The sequence below is a fragment of the Colius striatus genome, chromosome 13, assembly GCF_028858725.1.
Source record: "Colius striatus isolate bColStr4 chromosome 13, bColStr4.1.hap1, whole genome shotgun sequence".
In the NCBI taxonomy this organism is placed as follows: Eukaryota; Metazoa; Chordata; class Aves; order Coliiformes; family Coliidae; genus Colius; species Colius striatus.
Window position 1 is genome coordinate 23105025 of NC_084771.1, and position 16942 is coordinate 23121966.

Here is a 16942-nt window from a genome sequence, read left to right on the forward strand (position 1 = left end):
CATCCAGTCCCATCCCACACTTGGGGACTCATCCCACCCCTGGAGTCCCATCTCATCCCATCCCATCCCACCCCTGGGGTCCCATCCCATCCCACCCCTGGTGTCCCGTCCCACCCCTGGGGTCCCGTCCCAGCCCTTGGTGCCGCAGGGTACCGGTGGGGTTGCCAGGGTTGATGATGCACAGCACCCGTGGGCAGCAGTGCCGGCGGCCCTCGGCCAGCGCCCGCCGCAGCTCACTCAGCGCCAGTGCCCAGCAGCGTTCGTCGTCCAGGTAGTAGCCGAGCTGCACGGCCCCCAGCTCGGCGATGGTGGCCGAGTACAGCGGGTACTGCAGGATGGGCATCAGCACCCGCGTGCGAGAGGGCGCCGAGCCCGTCACCAGCAGCTTCAGGATTGTTTGAGGGCACAGGCATGGCATGATGGAGGGCGACGGGGGGCTGCGGACACGATGGGGGGGGACACGGGGATGGTGAGGGGAGAAGGGGGTGGTGCGGGGAGAAGGGGGTGGAGAGGGGCACAGTGTGAGCACAGGGATGGTGATGGTACACGGGGGGGGATGAGGGGACATGTGGCTGGTGAGGGGACACGGGGGTGGTGAGGGGAGAAGGGGAAGGTGAGAGGACATGGGGGTGGTGAGGGGATAAGGGCATGTTGAGGGGACACAGGGATTGTGAGGGGACACGGGGGTGGTGAGGGGACAAGGGCGTGGTGAGGGAAGAAAGGGATGATGACGGGATACCGGGGTGGTGAGGGGACACGGGGATGGTGAGGGGAGAAGGGGATGGTGAGGGGACACGGGGATGGTGAGGGGAGAAGGGGATGGTGAGGGGACACGGGGATGGTGAGGGGAGAAGGGGATGGTGAGGGGACACAGGCGGGTCAGGGTACAAGGCGTTGTGGAGGGGACATTGGGCAGGTGAGGGGACACGGGTGGGGTGAGGGGACAAGGGGATGGTGAGGGTACAAGGGAGTAGTGAGGGGAGAATGGTATGGTGAATGGACACGGGGATGGTGAGCGGAGCAGGGGATGGTGAGGGGACATGGGACTGGTGAGGGGACACAGCGGGTGGTGAGGGGAGATGGGGATGGTGAGGGGAGATGGGGATGGTGAGGGGAGAAGGGGAGGTTGAGGGGAAAAGGGGGTGGTGAGGGGCCACGGGGCTGGTGAGGGGACACTGGGATGGTGAGGGTACAAGGGAGTAGTGAGGGGAGAACGGTATGGTGAATGGACACGGGGATGGTGAGGGGACAAGGGGATGGTTACGGGTACAGTGTGGGCACAGGGATGGTGAGGGGAGATGGCGAGGGGAGATGGGGATGGTGAGGGGAGAAGGGGAGGTTGAGGGGACAAGGGGGTGGTGAGCGGACAAGGGGGTGGTGACGGGGCGCGGGGCAGGTGCGGGGACACGGGGGTGGTGAGCGGAGAAGGGGACGGTGAGGGGACATGGGGATGGTGAGGGGAGAAGGGGATGGTGAGGGGACACAGCGGGTGGTGAGGGGAGATGGGGATGGTGAGGGGAGAAGGGGATGGTGAGGGGACACGGGGATGGTGAGGGGACATGGGACTGGTGAGGGGACACAGCGGATGGTGAGGGGAGATGGGGATGGTGAGGGGAGAAGGGGAGGTTGAGGGGACAAGGGAGTGGTGACGGGGCGTGGGGCAGGTGCGGGGACACGGGGGTGGTGAGCGGAGAAGGGGACGGTGAGGGGACACGGGGATGGTGAGGGGACATGGTATGGGCATAGGGATGGTGTGGAGCACGGTGTGGGCACAGGGATGGTGTGGGACACTGTACATGGGCAATGAGGGGACATTGTGTGGGCATAGGGACAGTGTGGGGGCACAGTGTGGGCACAGGGATGGTGTGGGACATGGTGTGGGTACAGGGATGGTGAGGGCACACTGTGGGCACAGGGACAATGAGGGGACACGGTGTGGGCACAGGGATGGTGTCGGACATGGTGTGGGCATAAGGATGGTGTGGGACAAGGTGTGGGCACAGCGATGGTGTGGGACACGATGTCGGTACAAGGATGGTGTGGGACACGGTGTGGGCACAGTGACAATGAGGGGACACGCGGTGGGCACAGGGATGGTGTGAGACACAGTGTGGGCACAGGGATGGTGAGGATCACAGTGTGGGCACAGGAACAATGAGGGTCCCATCCCAGTCTCATCCCACCCCTGGAGTCCCATCCAGTCCTATCCCATCCCACCCCTGAGGTCCCACCCCTGGGATCCTATCCCATCCCAACCCTAGGGTCCCATCCAGTCCCATCCCATCCCATTCCATCCCACCCCTGGGGACTCATCCCACCCCTGGGGTCCCATTCCATCCCTTCCCAACCATTGGGTCCCATCCCAAACCTGGGGTCCCATCCCACCCCAACCCCGGGGTCGCATCGAATCCCAACCCTAGGGTCGCATCCAATCCCACCCCTGGGGTCCCATCCCACCCCTGGGGTCCCATCCCATCCCACCCCTGAAGACTCATCCCACCCCTGGATTCCCATCCCATCACACCACACCCCTGGGTTCCCATCCCATCCCACCACAACCCTGGGGTTCCATCCCATCCCAACCCTGGGGTCCCATCCAATCCCACCCCTGGGGTCCCATCCCACCCCTGGGGTCCCATCCCATCTCAACCCTGGGGTCTCATCCCACCTCTGAGGTCGCATCCCACCCCTGCGGTCCCCTCCCATCCCACCCCTAGGGACTCATCCCACCCCTGGGGTCCCATCCCATCCCAACCCTGGGGTCCCATCCAGTCCCATTTCATCCCACCCTTGGGGTCACATCCCATCCCACCCCTGTGGTCGCATCCCACCCTTGGGGTCCCATCCTAATCTCAATCCACCCCTGGAGTCCCATCCCAGTCCTATCCCATCCCATTCCATCCCATCCCACCCATGGGGTCCCATCCCAACCCACCCCTGGGATCCCATCCCATTCCATCCCATCCCACCCCTGGGTCCCATCCCATCCCACCCCTGGGGTATCATCCCATCCCAACCCGGGGGTCCCATCCAGTCCCATCCCACCCCTGTGGACCCCTCCCACCCTTGGGGTCTCATCCCATCCCACCCCGGGGGACTCATCCCACCCCTAGGGTCCCATCCCAACCCTGGGGTCCTATCCAGTCCCATCCCAACCCTGGGATCCCATCCCACCCCTGAGGTCCCATCCCACCCTTGGGGTCCCATCCCACTCCTGGGGACTCATCCCACCCCTGGAGTCCCATCCCACCCCTGGGGTCCCATCCAGTCACATCGCAACCCTGGGGTCCCATCCCACCCCTGAAGTCCCATCCCTGGGGTCCCATTCAAACCTCAGGGTCCCATCCCACCCTTGGGGTCCCACCCCTGGGGTCACATCTCACCCCTGGGGGTCCCATCCCACTCTCATCCCACCCCTGGAGTCCCATCCCAGTCCTATCCCATCCCACCCCTGAGGTCCCACCCCTAAGGTCCCATCCCATCCCATCCCTAGGGTCCCATCCAGTCCCATCCCATCCCATTCCATCCCACCCCTAGGGACCCATCCCATCCCACCCCTGGGGTCCCGTCCCATCCCACACCTGGGGTCCCATCCAACCTCTGGGGTCCCATCCCATCCCACCCCTGGGGACCCATCCCAACCCTGGGGTCCAATCCAGTCCCATCCCATCCCACCCCTGGAGTCCCATCCCATCCCACCCCTGGGGTCCCATCCCACCCCTGGGGTCCCATCCCACCCCTGAGGTCCCATCACACCCCTGGGGTCCTATCCCATCACACCATTGGGGTCTCATCCCACCCCTGGGGACTCATCCCATGCCTGGGAACCCATCCCACCCCTGGGGTCCCATTCCATCCCAACCCTGGGGTCCCATCCAGTCCCATCCCAACCCTGGGATCCCATCCCACCCCTGAGGTCGCGTCCCATCCCATCCCACCCCTGGGGACCCATCCAGTCCCATCCCACTCCTCGGGTCCCATCCCATCCCATCCCACCCCTGGGGACTCATCCCACCCCTGGAGTCCCATCTTATCGCATCCCACCCCTGGGGTCCCATCCCAACCCTGGGGTCCCATCCAGTCCCATCCCAACCCTGGGGTCCCATCCCACTCCTGAAGTCCCATCCCTGGGGTCCCATTCCAACCTCAGGGTCCCATCCCACCCTTGGGGTCCCACCCCTTGGTTCGCATCCCACCCCTGGAGTCCCATCCCAGTTCCATCCCATCCCACCCCTGAGGTCCCAACCTTAAGGTCCCATCCCATCCCAACCCTAGGGTCCCATCCCATCCCACCCCTGGGGTCCCATCCCATCCCACCCCTGGGTACTCATCCCATCCCACACCTGGGGTCCCATCCCAACCCTGGGGTCCCATCCCATCCCACCCCTGGGGACCCATCCCAACCCTGAGGTCCAATCCAGTCCCATCCCATCCCACCCCTGGGGTCCCATTCCATCCCACCCCTGAAGACTCATCCCACCCCTGGGGACTCATCCCACCCCTGGGGAACTATCCAACCCTGGTGTCCCATCCAGTCCCATCCCACCCCAGGGGTCCCATCCAGTCCCATCCCACCCCTGGGGTCTCATCCCACCCCTGAAGTCCCACCCCTGGGGTCGCATCCCACCCCTGGGGTCCCATCCAGTCTCATCCCACCCCTGGAGTCCCATCCCAGTCCTATGCCATCCCACCCCTGAGGTCCCACCCCTAAGGTCCCATCCCATCCCATCCCTAGGGTCCCATCCAGTCCCATCCCATCCCATTCCATCCCACCCCTAGGGACCCATCCCAACCCTGGGGTCCAATTCAGTCCCATCCTATCCCACCCCTGGGTCCTATCCCACCCCTGGGGTCCCATCCCATCCCACCTTTGGGGACTCATCGCACCCCTAGGGTCCCATCCCAACCCTGGGGTCCCATCCAGTCCTATCCCAACCCTGGGATCCCATCCCACCCCTGAGGTCGCATCCCGCCCCTGGGGTCCCATCCCATCCCACTCCTGGGGACTCATCCCACCCCTGGAGTCCCATCCCAGTCCCATCCCATCCCAACCCTAGGGTTCCATCCAGTCCCATCCCATCCATCCCATCCCACCCCTGGGGTCCCATCCTATCCCACCCCTGGGTACCCATCCCATCCCACCCCTGGGTACCCATCCCATCCCACACCTGGGGTCCCATCCCAACCCTGGGGTCCCATCCCAACCCTGGGGTCCAATCCAGTCCCATCCCATCCCACCCCTGGGGTCCCATTCCATCCCACCCCTGAAGACTCATCCCACCCCTGGGGACTCATCCCACCTCTGGGGACCTATCCAACCCCGGTGTCCCATCCAGTCCCATCCCAGCCCTAAGGTCCCATCCCACCCCTGGGGTCCCATCCAGTCCCATCCCACCCCTGGGGTCTCATCCCACCCCTGAAGTCCCATCCCTGGGGTCCCATTCCAACCTCAGGGTCCCATCCCACCCTTGGGGTCCCACCCCTGGGGTCGCATCCCACCCCTGGGGTCCCATCCCAGTCTCATCCCACCCCTGGAGTCCCATCCCAGTCCTATGCCATCCCACCCCTGAGGTCCCACCCCTGGGGTCCTATCCCATCCCAACCCTAGGGTCCCATCCAGTTCCATCCCATCCCATCCCATCCCACCCCTGGGGTCCCATCCCATCCCACCCCTGGGATCCCATCCCATCCCATCCCACCCCTGGGTACCCATCCCACCCCTGGGATCCCATCCCATCCCACCCCTGGGTACCCATCCCAACCCTGGGGTCCAATCCAGTCCCATCCCACCCCTGGGGTCCTATCCCACCCCTGGGGTCCCATCCCATCCCCCCTTTGGGGACTCATCCCACCCCTAGGGTCCCATCCCATCCCAACCCTGGGGTCCCATCCACTCCCATCCCAACCCTGGGATCCCATCCCACCCCTGAGGTCGCATCCCACCCCTGGGGTCCCATCCCATCCCACCCCTGGGGACCCATCCAGTCCCATCCCACTCCTGGGGTCCCATCCCATCCCACCCCTGGGGACTCATCCCACCCCTGGAGTCCCATCTTATCCCATCCCATCCCACTCCTGGGGTCCCATCCCAACCCTGGGGTCCCATCCCAGTCTCATCCCACCCCTGGAGTCCCCTCCCAGTCCTATCCCATCGCACCCCTGAGGTCCCCCCCCTAAGGTCCCATCCCAACCCTAGGGTCCCATCCAGTCCCATCCCATCCCATCCCACCCCTGGGGTCCCATCCCATCCCAACCCTGGGGTCCTATCCCACACCTGGGGTCCCATCCCACCCCTCGGGTCCCATCCCATCACCCCCTGAGGACTCATCCCGACCCTGGGGTCCCGTCCCATCCCACCCCTGGGGTCCCATCCCATCCCACCCCTGGGGTCTTATCCCACCCCTGGGGTCCCATCCCTGGGGTCCCATTCCAACCTCAGGGTCCCATCCCACCCTTGGGGTCCCACCCCTGGGGTCCCATCCCATCCCTGGGGACCCATCCCATCCCAACCCTGGTTTCCCATCCCGTCCCATCCCAACCCTGGGGTCCCATCCCAACCCTGGAGTCCCATCCCAACCCTGGAGTCCCATCCCATTCCACCCCTGGGGTCCCATCCCATTCCACCCCTGGGGTCCCAACCCGTCCCATCCAGTCCCATCCCAACCCTGGGGTCCCATCCCAGCCCTGAATTCCCATCCCTGGGGTCCCATCCCAACCTCAGGGTCCCATCCCACCTCTGGAGTCCCACCCCTGGGGTCGCATCCCACCCCTGGGGTCCCATCCCAGTCCTATCCCATCCCACCCCTGAGGTCCCACCCCTGGGGTCCGATCCCAACCCTGGTGTCCCATCCAGTACCATCCCATCCCGTCCCACCCCTGGGGTCCCATCCCATCCCACCCCTGGAGTCCCATCCCATCCAACCCCTGGGGACTTATCCCAACCCTGTGGTCCCATCCCATCCCACCCCTGGGGACTCATTCCACCCCTGGAGTCCCATCTCATCCCATCCCATCCCAACCTTGGGGTCCTATCCAGTTCCATCCAATCCCACCCCTGGGGTCCCGTCCCACCCCTGGGGTCCCGTCCCAGCCCTTGGTGCCGCAGGGTACCGGTGGGGCTGCCGGAGTTGATGATGCACAGCACCCGTGGGCAGCAGTGCCGGCGGCCCTCGGCCAGCGCCCGCCGCAGCTCACTCAGCGCCAGTGCCCAGCACCGTTCCTCGTCCAGGTAGTAGCCGAGCTGCACGGCCCCCAGCTCGGTGATGGTGGCCGAGTACAGCGGGTACTGCAGGATGGGCATCAGCATCCGCGTGCGAGAGGGCGCCCAGCCCGTCACCAGCAGCTTCAGGATTGTCTGAGGGCACAGGCATGGCATGATGGAGGGCGACGGGGGGCTGCGGACACGATGGGGGGGGACACGAGGATGGTGAGGGGAGAAGGGGATGGTGAGGGGCACAGTGTGAGCACAGGGATGGTGATGGTACACGGGGGGGGATGAGGGGACATGTGGCTGGTGAGGGGACACGGGGGTGGTGAGGGGAGAAGGGGAAGGTGAGAGGACATGGGGGTGGTGAGGGGTGAAGGGGATAGTGAGGGGAGAAGGGGCTGGTGAGGGGACACGGGGCGGGTGAGGGGACATTGGGCAGGTGAGGGGACACGGGGATGGTGACGGGTACAGTGTGGGCACAGGGATGGTGAGGGGAGATGGGGATGTTGAGGGGACATGGGACTGATGAGGGGACACAGCGGGTGGTGAGGGGACACGGAGTGGGCACAGGGATGGTGTGGGACATGGTGTGGGCACAGGGACGGTGAGGGCACAGGAATTGTGGGGGGACATGGTGTGGGCAAAGGGATTGTGAGGGTACACTGTGTGGGCACAAGGATGGTGTGGGACATGGTGTGGGCACAGGGACAATGACGGGACACGGTGTGGGCACAGGGATGGTGAGGGAACATAGTGTGGGCATAACGATGGTGTGGGACTCGCTGTGGGCACAGTGATGGTGAGGGCACGGTGTGGGCACAGGGACAATGAGGGGAAACGGTGTGGGCACAGGGATTGTGTGGGGCACGGTGTGGGCACAGGGATGGTGAGGGGCACAGTGTGGGCACAGGGATGGTGAGGGTACACGAGGGGGGTGAGGGGACATGGGTGAGGTGAGGGGACAAGAGGGGGGTGAGGGGACACAGGGGTAGTGAGGGGAGAAGGGGTGGTGAGGGGAGAAGGAGTGGTGAGGGGAGAAGGGGGTGGTGAGGGGACACGGGGGGGTGAGGGGACACGGGGGGGGTTAGGGGACTTGGGGTTGTGAGGGGAAAAGGGGTTGGTGAGGGGACACGGGGGGGTTGAGGGGAGACGGGGATGGTGAGGGGAGACGGGGATGGTGAGGGGAGAAGGGGATGGTGAGGGGACACGGGGGTGGTGAGGGGAGACGGGGATGGTGAGGGGAGAAGGGTATGGTGAGGGGACAAGGGGATGGTGAGGGGCACAGTGTGGGCACAGGGACGGTGAGGGGACAAGGGCGTGGTGAGGGGAGAAGAGGTTGCTGAGGGGACATGGGGCTGGTGAGTGGACCCGGGGGGATGAGCGGACACGGGGGGGGTGAGCGGACATGGAGGAGGTGAGGGGACACGGGGGGGGTGAGGGGAGAAGGGGCTGGTTAGGGGACAAGGGGGTGGTGAGGGGAGAAGGGGATGGTGAGGGGACACGGGGGTGGTGAGGGGAGAAGGGGATGGTGAGGGGACACGAGGGTAGTGAGGGGACATGGGGGTGGTCAAGGGAGAAGGGCATGTTGAGGGGACATGGGAATGGTTAGGGGAGACGGGGATGGTGATGGGAGAAGGGGAGGGTGAGGGGACACGGGGGTCGTGAGGGGAGAAGGGGGTGGTGAGGGGACACGGGGGGGGTGAGGGGACATGGGGGTGGTGAGGGGAGAAGGGCTTGTTGAGCGGACACGGGGAAGGTTAGGGGACATGGGGATGGTGAGGGGACAAGGGGATGGTGAGGGGAGAAGGGGATGGTGAGGGGACACAGGGGTGGAGAGGGTACACGGGGATGGTGAGGGGCACAGTGTGGGCACAGGGATCGTTAGGGGACACCGGGATGTTGAGGGGATAAGGGGGATGGTGAGTGGAGAAGGGGAGGGTGAGGGGACAAGGGGGTGGTGAGGGGACATTGGGCAGGTGAGGGGATACGGGGGTGGTGAGGGGAAAAGGGGATGGTCAGGGGACACGGGGGTGATGAGGGGACACCTGGGAGAGGAGGGGACACGGGGATGGTGAGGGGAGAATGGTGTGGTGAGGAGAAAAGGGGTTGGTGAGGGGACATGGGGCTGGTGAGGGGAAACGGAGGTGGTGAGGGGACAAGGGGATGGTGAGAGGACATGGGGGTGGTGAGGGGATAAGGGCATGTTGAGGGGACACGGGGATGGTGAGGGGACACGGGGGTGGTGAGGGGAGAAGGGGATGGTGAGGGGAGTGGGCACAGGGATGGTGTGGGACACGGTGTGGGCACAGGAATGGGGAGGGGGACATGGTGTGGGGGGCACAGGGATGGTGAGGGGAAACTGTGGGTATAGGGATGGTGAGGGGACATGGTTTGGGCACAGGGATGATGTGGGACATGGTGTGGGCACAAGGATGGTGTGGGACACAGTGTGGGCACAGGGACAATGAGGGGACATGGTGTGGGCACAGGGACGGTGGGGGGACACGGTGTGGGCACAGGGATTGTGAGGGGACACGGTGTGGGCACAGGGATGGTGAGGGCACGGTGTAAGCACAGGGACAATGAGGAGACATGGTGTGGGCACAGGGATGGTGAGGGCACAGTGTGGGCACAGGGACAATGAGGGGACACGCTGTGGGCACACGGATGGTGTGGGACACGGTGTGGGCACAGGGATCATGAGAGGACACAGTGTGAGCACAGGAATGATGGGGGGACACGATGTGGGCACAGGGATTGTGTGGGACACGATGTGGGCACAGGGATGATGAGGGGACATGGTGTGGGCCTAGGGACAATGAGGGGACACGCTGTAGGCGTAAGGATGTTGTGGGACACCGTGTGGGCACAGGGATGGTGAGGGGACACAGTGTGGGCACAGGGATGGTGAGGGGACATGGTGTGCTTACAGGAACAATGAGGGGACACGCTGTGGGCACAAGGATAGTGTGGGACACGATGTGGGCACATGAATGGTGACGGGACACAGTGTGGGCATAGGGATCGTGAGGGGACTTGGTGTGGGCATAGGGATGGTGTGGGACACGGAGTGGGCACAGGGATGGTGTGGGACATGGTGTGGGGGCACAGGGATGGTGGGGGGCTACAGTGGGGGCACAGGGATGGTGTGGGACATGGTGTGGGCACAGTGACAATGAGGGGACATGGTCTGGGAATAGGGATGGTGTGGGACACGGAGTGGGCACAGGGATGGTGTGGGACATGGTGTGGGCACAGGGATGATGAGGGGACATGGTGTGGGCCTAGGGACAATGAGGGGACACGCTGTAGGCGTAAGGATGTTGTGGGACACCGTGTGGGCACAGGGATGGTGAGGGGACACAGTGTGGGCACAGGGATGGTGTGGGACACAGTGTGGGCACAGGGACAATCAGGGGACATGATGTGGGCACAGGGGTGGTGGGGGGACACGGTGTGGTCATAGGGATAGTGGGGGGACACAGTGTGGGCACAGGGATGTTGAGGGGACATGGTGTGTGGGCACAGGGATGGTGAGGGGACACAGTGTGGGCACAGGGATGGTGAGGGGACACAGTGTGGGCAGAGGGATGGTGTGGGACATGGTGTGGGCACAGGGACAATGAGGGGACATGGTGTGGGGCACAGGGATGGTGAGGGGACATGGTGTGGGCACAGGGATAGTAGGGGGACACGGTGTGGGCACAGGGATGGTGAGGGCACGGTGTGGGCCCAGGGACAATGAGGGGACATGGTGTGGTCACAGGGATGGTGAGGGCACGGTGTGGGCCCAGGGACAATGAGGGGACATGGTGTGGTCACAGGGATGGTGAGGGGACACGGTGTGGGAACAGGGACAATGAGGGGACATGGTGTGGTCACAGGGATGGTGTGGGACACGGTATGGGCAAAGGGATGGTGAGGGCACATGGTGTGGGCACAGGGATAGTAGGGGGACATGGTGTGGGCACAGGGATGGTGTGGGGACATGGTGTGGGCACAGGGATGGTGAGGGACACAGCGTGGGCACAGGGATGGTGTGGGACAAGGTGTGGGCACAGGGACGGTGTGGGGACATGGTGTGGGCACAGGGATGGTGAGGGACACAGCGTGGGCACAGGGATGGTGTGGGACAAGGTGTGGGCACAGGGACGGTGTGGGGACATGGTGTGGGCACAGGGATGGTGAGGGACACAGTGTGGGCACAGGGATGGTGGGGGTACACGGTGTGGGCACAGGGACAATGAGGGGCCAGAGCTGCGGGTGGCACCGGGACAGGAGGTGGTGGTGACTATCGTACCTTTTCCCTCTTTGTCTCCCTCTCATTCTTTTCTTTGCTTCTCCCACTTTCTATTGTTGATTGTTGTGGGGAAAATAAAGTAATTCAGCACTCGACTCCCCAACCAACTTTTCAGGAGCTTACAGTAAAGAATTTGCTTTGTGACCAGAGACATTTTTGAGAAGGGATTCTCGCAGGCCCTAATTCTGTTCTGTCATTCTATCCTATTTGGGACATAGCTCCACCGCAACACAGGTGGTACAGACTAAAAGCACGGAAACTAAAGCATGTTATGCAGGGGGAGTTGAAAAGAATTACTTAAACTATAGACAAGGGTGCGAAGTGTTGGAATAGACAAATCTCTCAGTTTATTTTATATATAAAGGGCACGGGGCCTCAGAGCAGACTCACCGCTGGCATTTCTATCGGACGTAAAGGCACAACCATTCACCATCTCCTTTGTGCCTCGGGCCACGTTTCCAGCTGCCGGGCTCGGGGTGAGCGCCTGCGGTTGGGTCTGGGCGAGAGGGTGAAGTGCTGCGGGGCTGAAGCCCCGGCCTTCTGTTCCCAAAGAACGGAACCCAGGCTGCTTAGATTTCTGTTCTGCATATCCATTGTAGTTCACCGATTCTAATTTTCAATGTTTTTATTATTTCCTTAGTCATCTTTGCCTTTAAATTTGTCTGTTGCCTTGTATCCATTTGCTGTCTTTGCTCTATTTGTTTTCCTTTTCCCTTGCCTTTCCTTGTTTTTTTTCTTTCTAGATCCATTTTAGTTTCTGATCCCATTTCGTAACCTTTTCCCTTTATTTGCCTAATATCCACTGATTTTATTTGTTCCTTCTGTGCCTGCTTTTGTTCCATTTGCCACTCCTAATTTTTTTCATTATTTATATTGAAGCTGCTAAATGAGCGTTACCAAGTGAACAAATGTTTAAACCTACTGACTTTCATGGCAACCATATGCTCAGTCTGTAGAAGAATCAAGGTGAAAAACAAATGCATCTACTGACCCTCAGATACTTCTCCAAACTAACTCTTTCTTCCCTAATCTAAGAAGTCGTAAATAGTGATGGACCACGAGGCATTTTTGCAGAGACAGCCACCAGCAAGGGGAAGAGAAAGATAACCGGGCGATGATAACAAAAGGAGTGCCTGTGCCGAAGTGAGCAGAATCCAGGAGTTCATCCAGCAGATAACTGAGGAAGACCATCAGAAAGACCCCCTAGAGGAAGCAAGTGACCACCGCAGCGACTGCAAAAATGTGAAATAGATGCAATTCCTGTGAAGTGATGAACTGTAAAGATGTTTAAATAGGCACGTTTATAGCAAATAACCCCTTGAAAAGTGTCGAATGTTCACGTTTTGACATATAAAAGAAGCATACTTCAGTCTTTCCGCACGCACGTTTGGCGGAAGGATCCTCCGAGCATCCGGCGCCACATTAAAGAATACCTGCTTCATAACAGCTCTGTTGTTACCGAGTCTTTATTTGGTATTGGCATTTGGGAATATACTTGGTTCCATACAACAGGAATTTGAATCCCTTTTACAATAAGCTGGCTGCTAAGTTCAGAACATTCTGGCAGCTCTAGTATCAGCCGGTGAGTTCTGCAGTATACAGAACTGTCTTTGGTATGTTAACGTTAGTTGTAATTTGGCTTTTGACTACTCGTGTTCCATTCACTGGATTATAGTTGTCCTGCAGTATCGATTGTCAAGATTGATGTGGATATCAGTCAGAGTCTAAGCCCAGCCGCCCCCGGCCCCTCTGACACCCCATGACAAGCTGGAACACAGGGGGACTTATTTTCTATCAAAATTGCCTTGCCTTCTAACAATTATTGTGGGTAATGTAACTGAAGATGCACCGCCCCACCACCTCCAGGGCTTTGACAGAGTGCCCGCAGTTAGTGCAGCTCCGCAGCCGCGCGCTGCAGCGTCGACCCTGACAATTTACCCGGTGCCTTCGCTCCGTGGCGAAAAGCCGGTACCGCAGCCCCTGTCGATGGCCGATAGCCGGTAGCGCCATCCCGTGGCGAAGAGCCGGAACGGCCGCGCCCGGTAATAGCTGGTGCTCGGTACCGCCGCCATGTGGACAAACTGCGGTCCTGCGACCCGAGACACGCGCATGCGCAGTGACGCCCGTGACAGCGCTGCAGCTGCGCATGCGCAGCGGCGTCTGTAACACCAGCAGCAGGGATCTTTTCAGCTATATTTCGTAAATTATTAGGGTTACAGCTCTATTAGCAATGGCATTTGGTTTAATTGTATACGCACTAGCAGACAGAGCGTAAATTTAGGGTTAAAAGGAGCGAATTTGAGTACAATTTAGAGAGATAGCTCAGTCCTCCGAACCACCATCGTATGGTCCGGAAGTCCTCCGGAGCGTGTAAGCGACTGTCAGTCCTCCGGAAGTCACACTCTACGGGCCGAGAGACCCTCCTAGCGCCCGGAAGCGACCCTCCGTCCTCCGGAAGTGACGGTTTACGTTGCGGAAGTCCTCCAGACCCCGGAAGCGACTATCAGTTTTCCAGCAGGTGCACTCCATGCGCCGGAAGTCCTCCAGAGGACCACTAGTGCTCGTCAGCCCCCCAGAACACGCGCTACAAGGACAGTTCCTACCAAAGTAGGAAAAAAGGAGCAAAAAATCTAAAAAAAAAAAAGAAAAAAAAAAAAGAAAAAGGAAACAAATCCCAACCCGAGCTCCCCCTCAGCCCCTGCCACTGCCCGAACAGGTCCATGCTGCAGGGCAGAGTCTATTGCTGCTTTGGCTGGGCAGTTTAGAATTCTGTTAGAATGCCATTGTTCATTTGGCTGCTGTTCTTCTGTTTTATGTTTTCCCATGAACTTCTCTGTCTTGTTGATTTGCAATTTTTATGCTAACCCTTTTTTTTACTATCTGTTTTTAAATGTTTGTAACAGCTCGGTGCTATCTCCAGTGGAGATTTTTATGTCTCCATTTCATTTGTTTCTTGCCCCTATTGTAGTTTCTGTGGTGCAAATTGGTGTCTCACAGTCTCCATTCAATTTTCAACATCCTCACTGAGGTTTGGGGGAACTGATGGGGCTTTGTGGCCCAAATCAGGCTTGCAGCACAGTATTCTCAGAAAAAGCCACAAGGCACCATGAAAGGCAGAGAGATCCTACCAGGCTCTACAGAGCCCAGAAAGAACATCATGGCAATCTGGTGTGCAGTAAGGCTTCCTTCCTCTTTTGTGGCCTCTAGCACTTCAGTTTTCTATGTTAATTTTTAATTGTAATAAACCAAAACAACCTACTTCCCTACAGTTTAGTATAACAGCTGTTTCTTTTCTACCTTGACAGCTACTCCTAGACAGCTAAGTTTCAGTCCTTACCCGGTCACAGCGCCGACAGTGGAGGCATATTGGTGCTGTAAAAATACTATCATAATTTTCAGGCAGAACAGCTTCTTCTATCCAGCATTCTACACACTAGAAACCTAGGCCTTCTTCACCTGGAAGCTTTTATGACTCCCTGCAGTCTCCCCTCCCCTTTCCCAGGTGTCAGCACTGAGAGCAGTGGGAGGGACCTGGTGTATAAGAGCCACAGGCCCTGGCAAGAGAGCTCATTGGGCTCTTGGGCTGCTATAGAGTAAATTATCTGCTAGTTTTTTCAGTTAGAATGCAAACTGAGGTTAAGCTATTCAGAGCAGATGCATTTTGCTCTTAAAATGAGCAAAGATGACTGACTGAGAGCCAACCTTCAGGACTGCTCGAAGTCAAGCGTTTATTAGAATGTACAATTCAATGGATGTTTTTCAGGTCAGTAATTTTGCATTTCCCATTTGGAGGTATTGAGAGAATTTAACAAAATGCTTTCTCTTTTTTTTCAGGTGTGTCCCATTTTCTCAAAGATTCTGACATGACTGAATGCAATACTTTATCCTTTTCAACCCTTTTGTTTTAAGATGTGGAAGTTGCTGATATCAATCTCTTTAGCGGGACGGAAGGTAAAATAATCTCAACAGGTTTATGGTATGTATCTTCTATGCACGTGTCTGCGTTTTTGTGACCTACTGTAGGAGTTCCCGCTCTGTCAGGGAGCCGGACTACGTGATTTTTTGAGGTCTCTCCGACCTTTCTTTCTCATGATTCTGTGAAAGCAGCCAGCAGGGAACGTAGAGCAGCTGTCAGTATACAGGAGAACAGCTCTTGTCTTTTTCACATTGCCCAGAACCCTCTGTCACACTCAGAACTTCTTCAGCAGCTTGCAGAAGACTCCTCAGAGATGAATCGATGTCAGAAATTCATTTACTTAGTGCCTTCTGAGCAAGACTTAGAGTCCAGGGGAAGATGGAAGATGAGAAGCACCCACAGACTCCAGTCAGAATAACAGAGTTCCGGGCCGTGACTTCCAAGGACAGGGGTGTCAGGCAGGAGCGAGTTTTTTTTCCTGAGAGATCAGAGGAGGAAAAAAGCTTTTCAAGTGTGGGGGCCCAAGTGCAGCAAGGGAAGGGAGGTCACAGGGTCTGGGTGTGGAAGGAGGTGAATGGACAGCCACAGCCATTGCCAGAGGACGAGCAGTAGGAGGGGCCGGCGCCAGAGATGCGGCCCATGGGTTCTGTCTGCGGTTTGTGTCTTTTTTTAGATGTCTAAGAGGGAGCCGGTGACTGCAGGAACACGTCAGCTGACGTGGTCAGAATCGACCCTTTGGCCCTGTGAAAGCAAAGTATAGGGAGGGGGAGGTGTGGTTGGGGATTGCAGGTTTGGGGTTTAAAGGGAGCAGAGGGGAGCAGCCATTTGGGAGCCATCTCCTCTGGGCAAGGAAGGGGAGAGGGTCAACTTTTAGCAGGTAGCCAGTGTACACCGGGCCGGGTGGCTCCAGCCTCTGTGTGTCATATACCAGAGTCTGTCTTCTGTGTCTTGGGACTTTCTCGAGTCCCCTAATCCTTTTTGTGCTCAAGGCTCAGATATCATCGCTACTGTCTCAAAGGATGATTCTCAGCATTCTGGTGCCGATCTGGAGCTGCTTTTCTTGCATTAGAAGCTTAAACTTCGGGTTGATTTTTGTCTCTTGAAGTTTTCTTTTGGTCCCGTTCCACAGCATCAGCCACTGCGCTTCCGAATCATCCTTTTTCAGTCTAGTTCCCTTCATCTTCTCGTTCTTCAGTCTCGAAGCCACACTTCTCGTGCATTTATCATCTGTCTGGACAGGAACTTGTCATCCCTGGCCGTTACTTTTGCCTCTGCGTGCGGCTGCCCTAGAACCTCCTCACTTTACCATTGCAGTCCCACCGGCCTTTTTGCTCAATGGCATTTCCATTTCGGTGTTCTGTTACCGGGACTCGTCTCCTATTTCTGTGTCAGCATCCACGTTCCCTGCAGTGTTGGTCTCAGCACCTGGGCGTCGGGCTCGGAGCCGCTCTGCCCAGGGGACGTGGGGCCCAGCATTAGGGATTTGCTGTAATGCCAGCCTGGAGTTGAGTTCTGAACA

General features: G+C 59.1%; 1 protein-coding gene across 1 annotated transcript in view; it reads right to left on the reverse strand.

Annotated features, from left to right (window-relative positions):
- The window catches only part of LOC133626564 (leucine-rich repeat-containing protein 14-like), a 41749-nt gene extending 27713 nt beyond the window's left edge, over positions 1-14036 (reverse strand). The window contains 3 exon segments of the mRNA XM_062006410.1: positions 11898-12047; positions 13480-13667; positions 13915-14036. Of these exon segments, the coding sequence (XP_061862394.1) occupies positions 11898-12047; positions 13480-13667; positions 13915-14036 (460 nt within the window).
- Positions 14037-16942: the final 2906 nt, after the last annotated feature.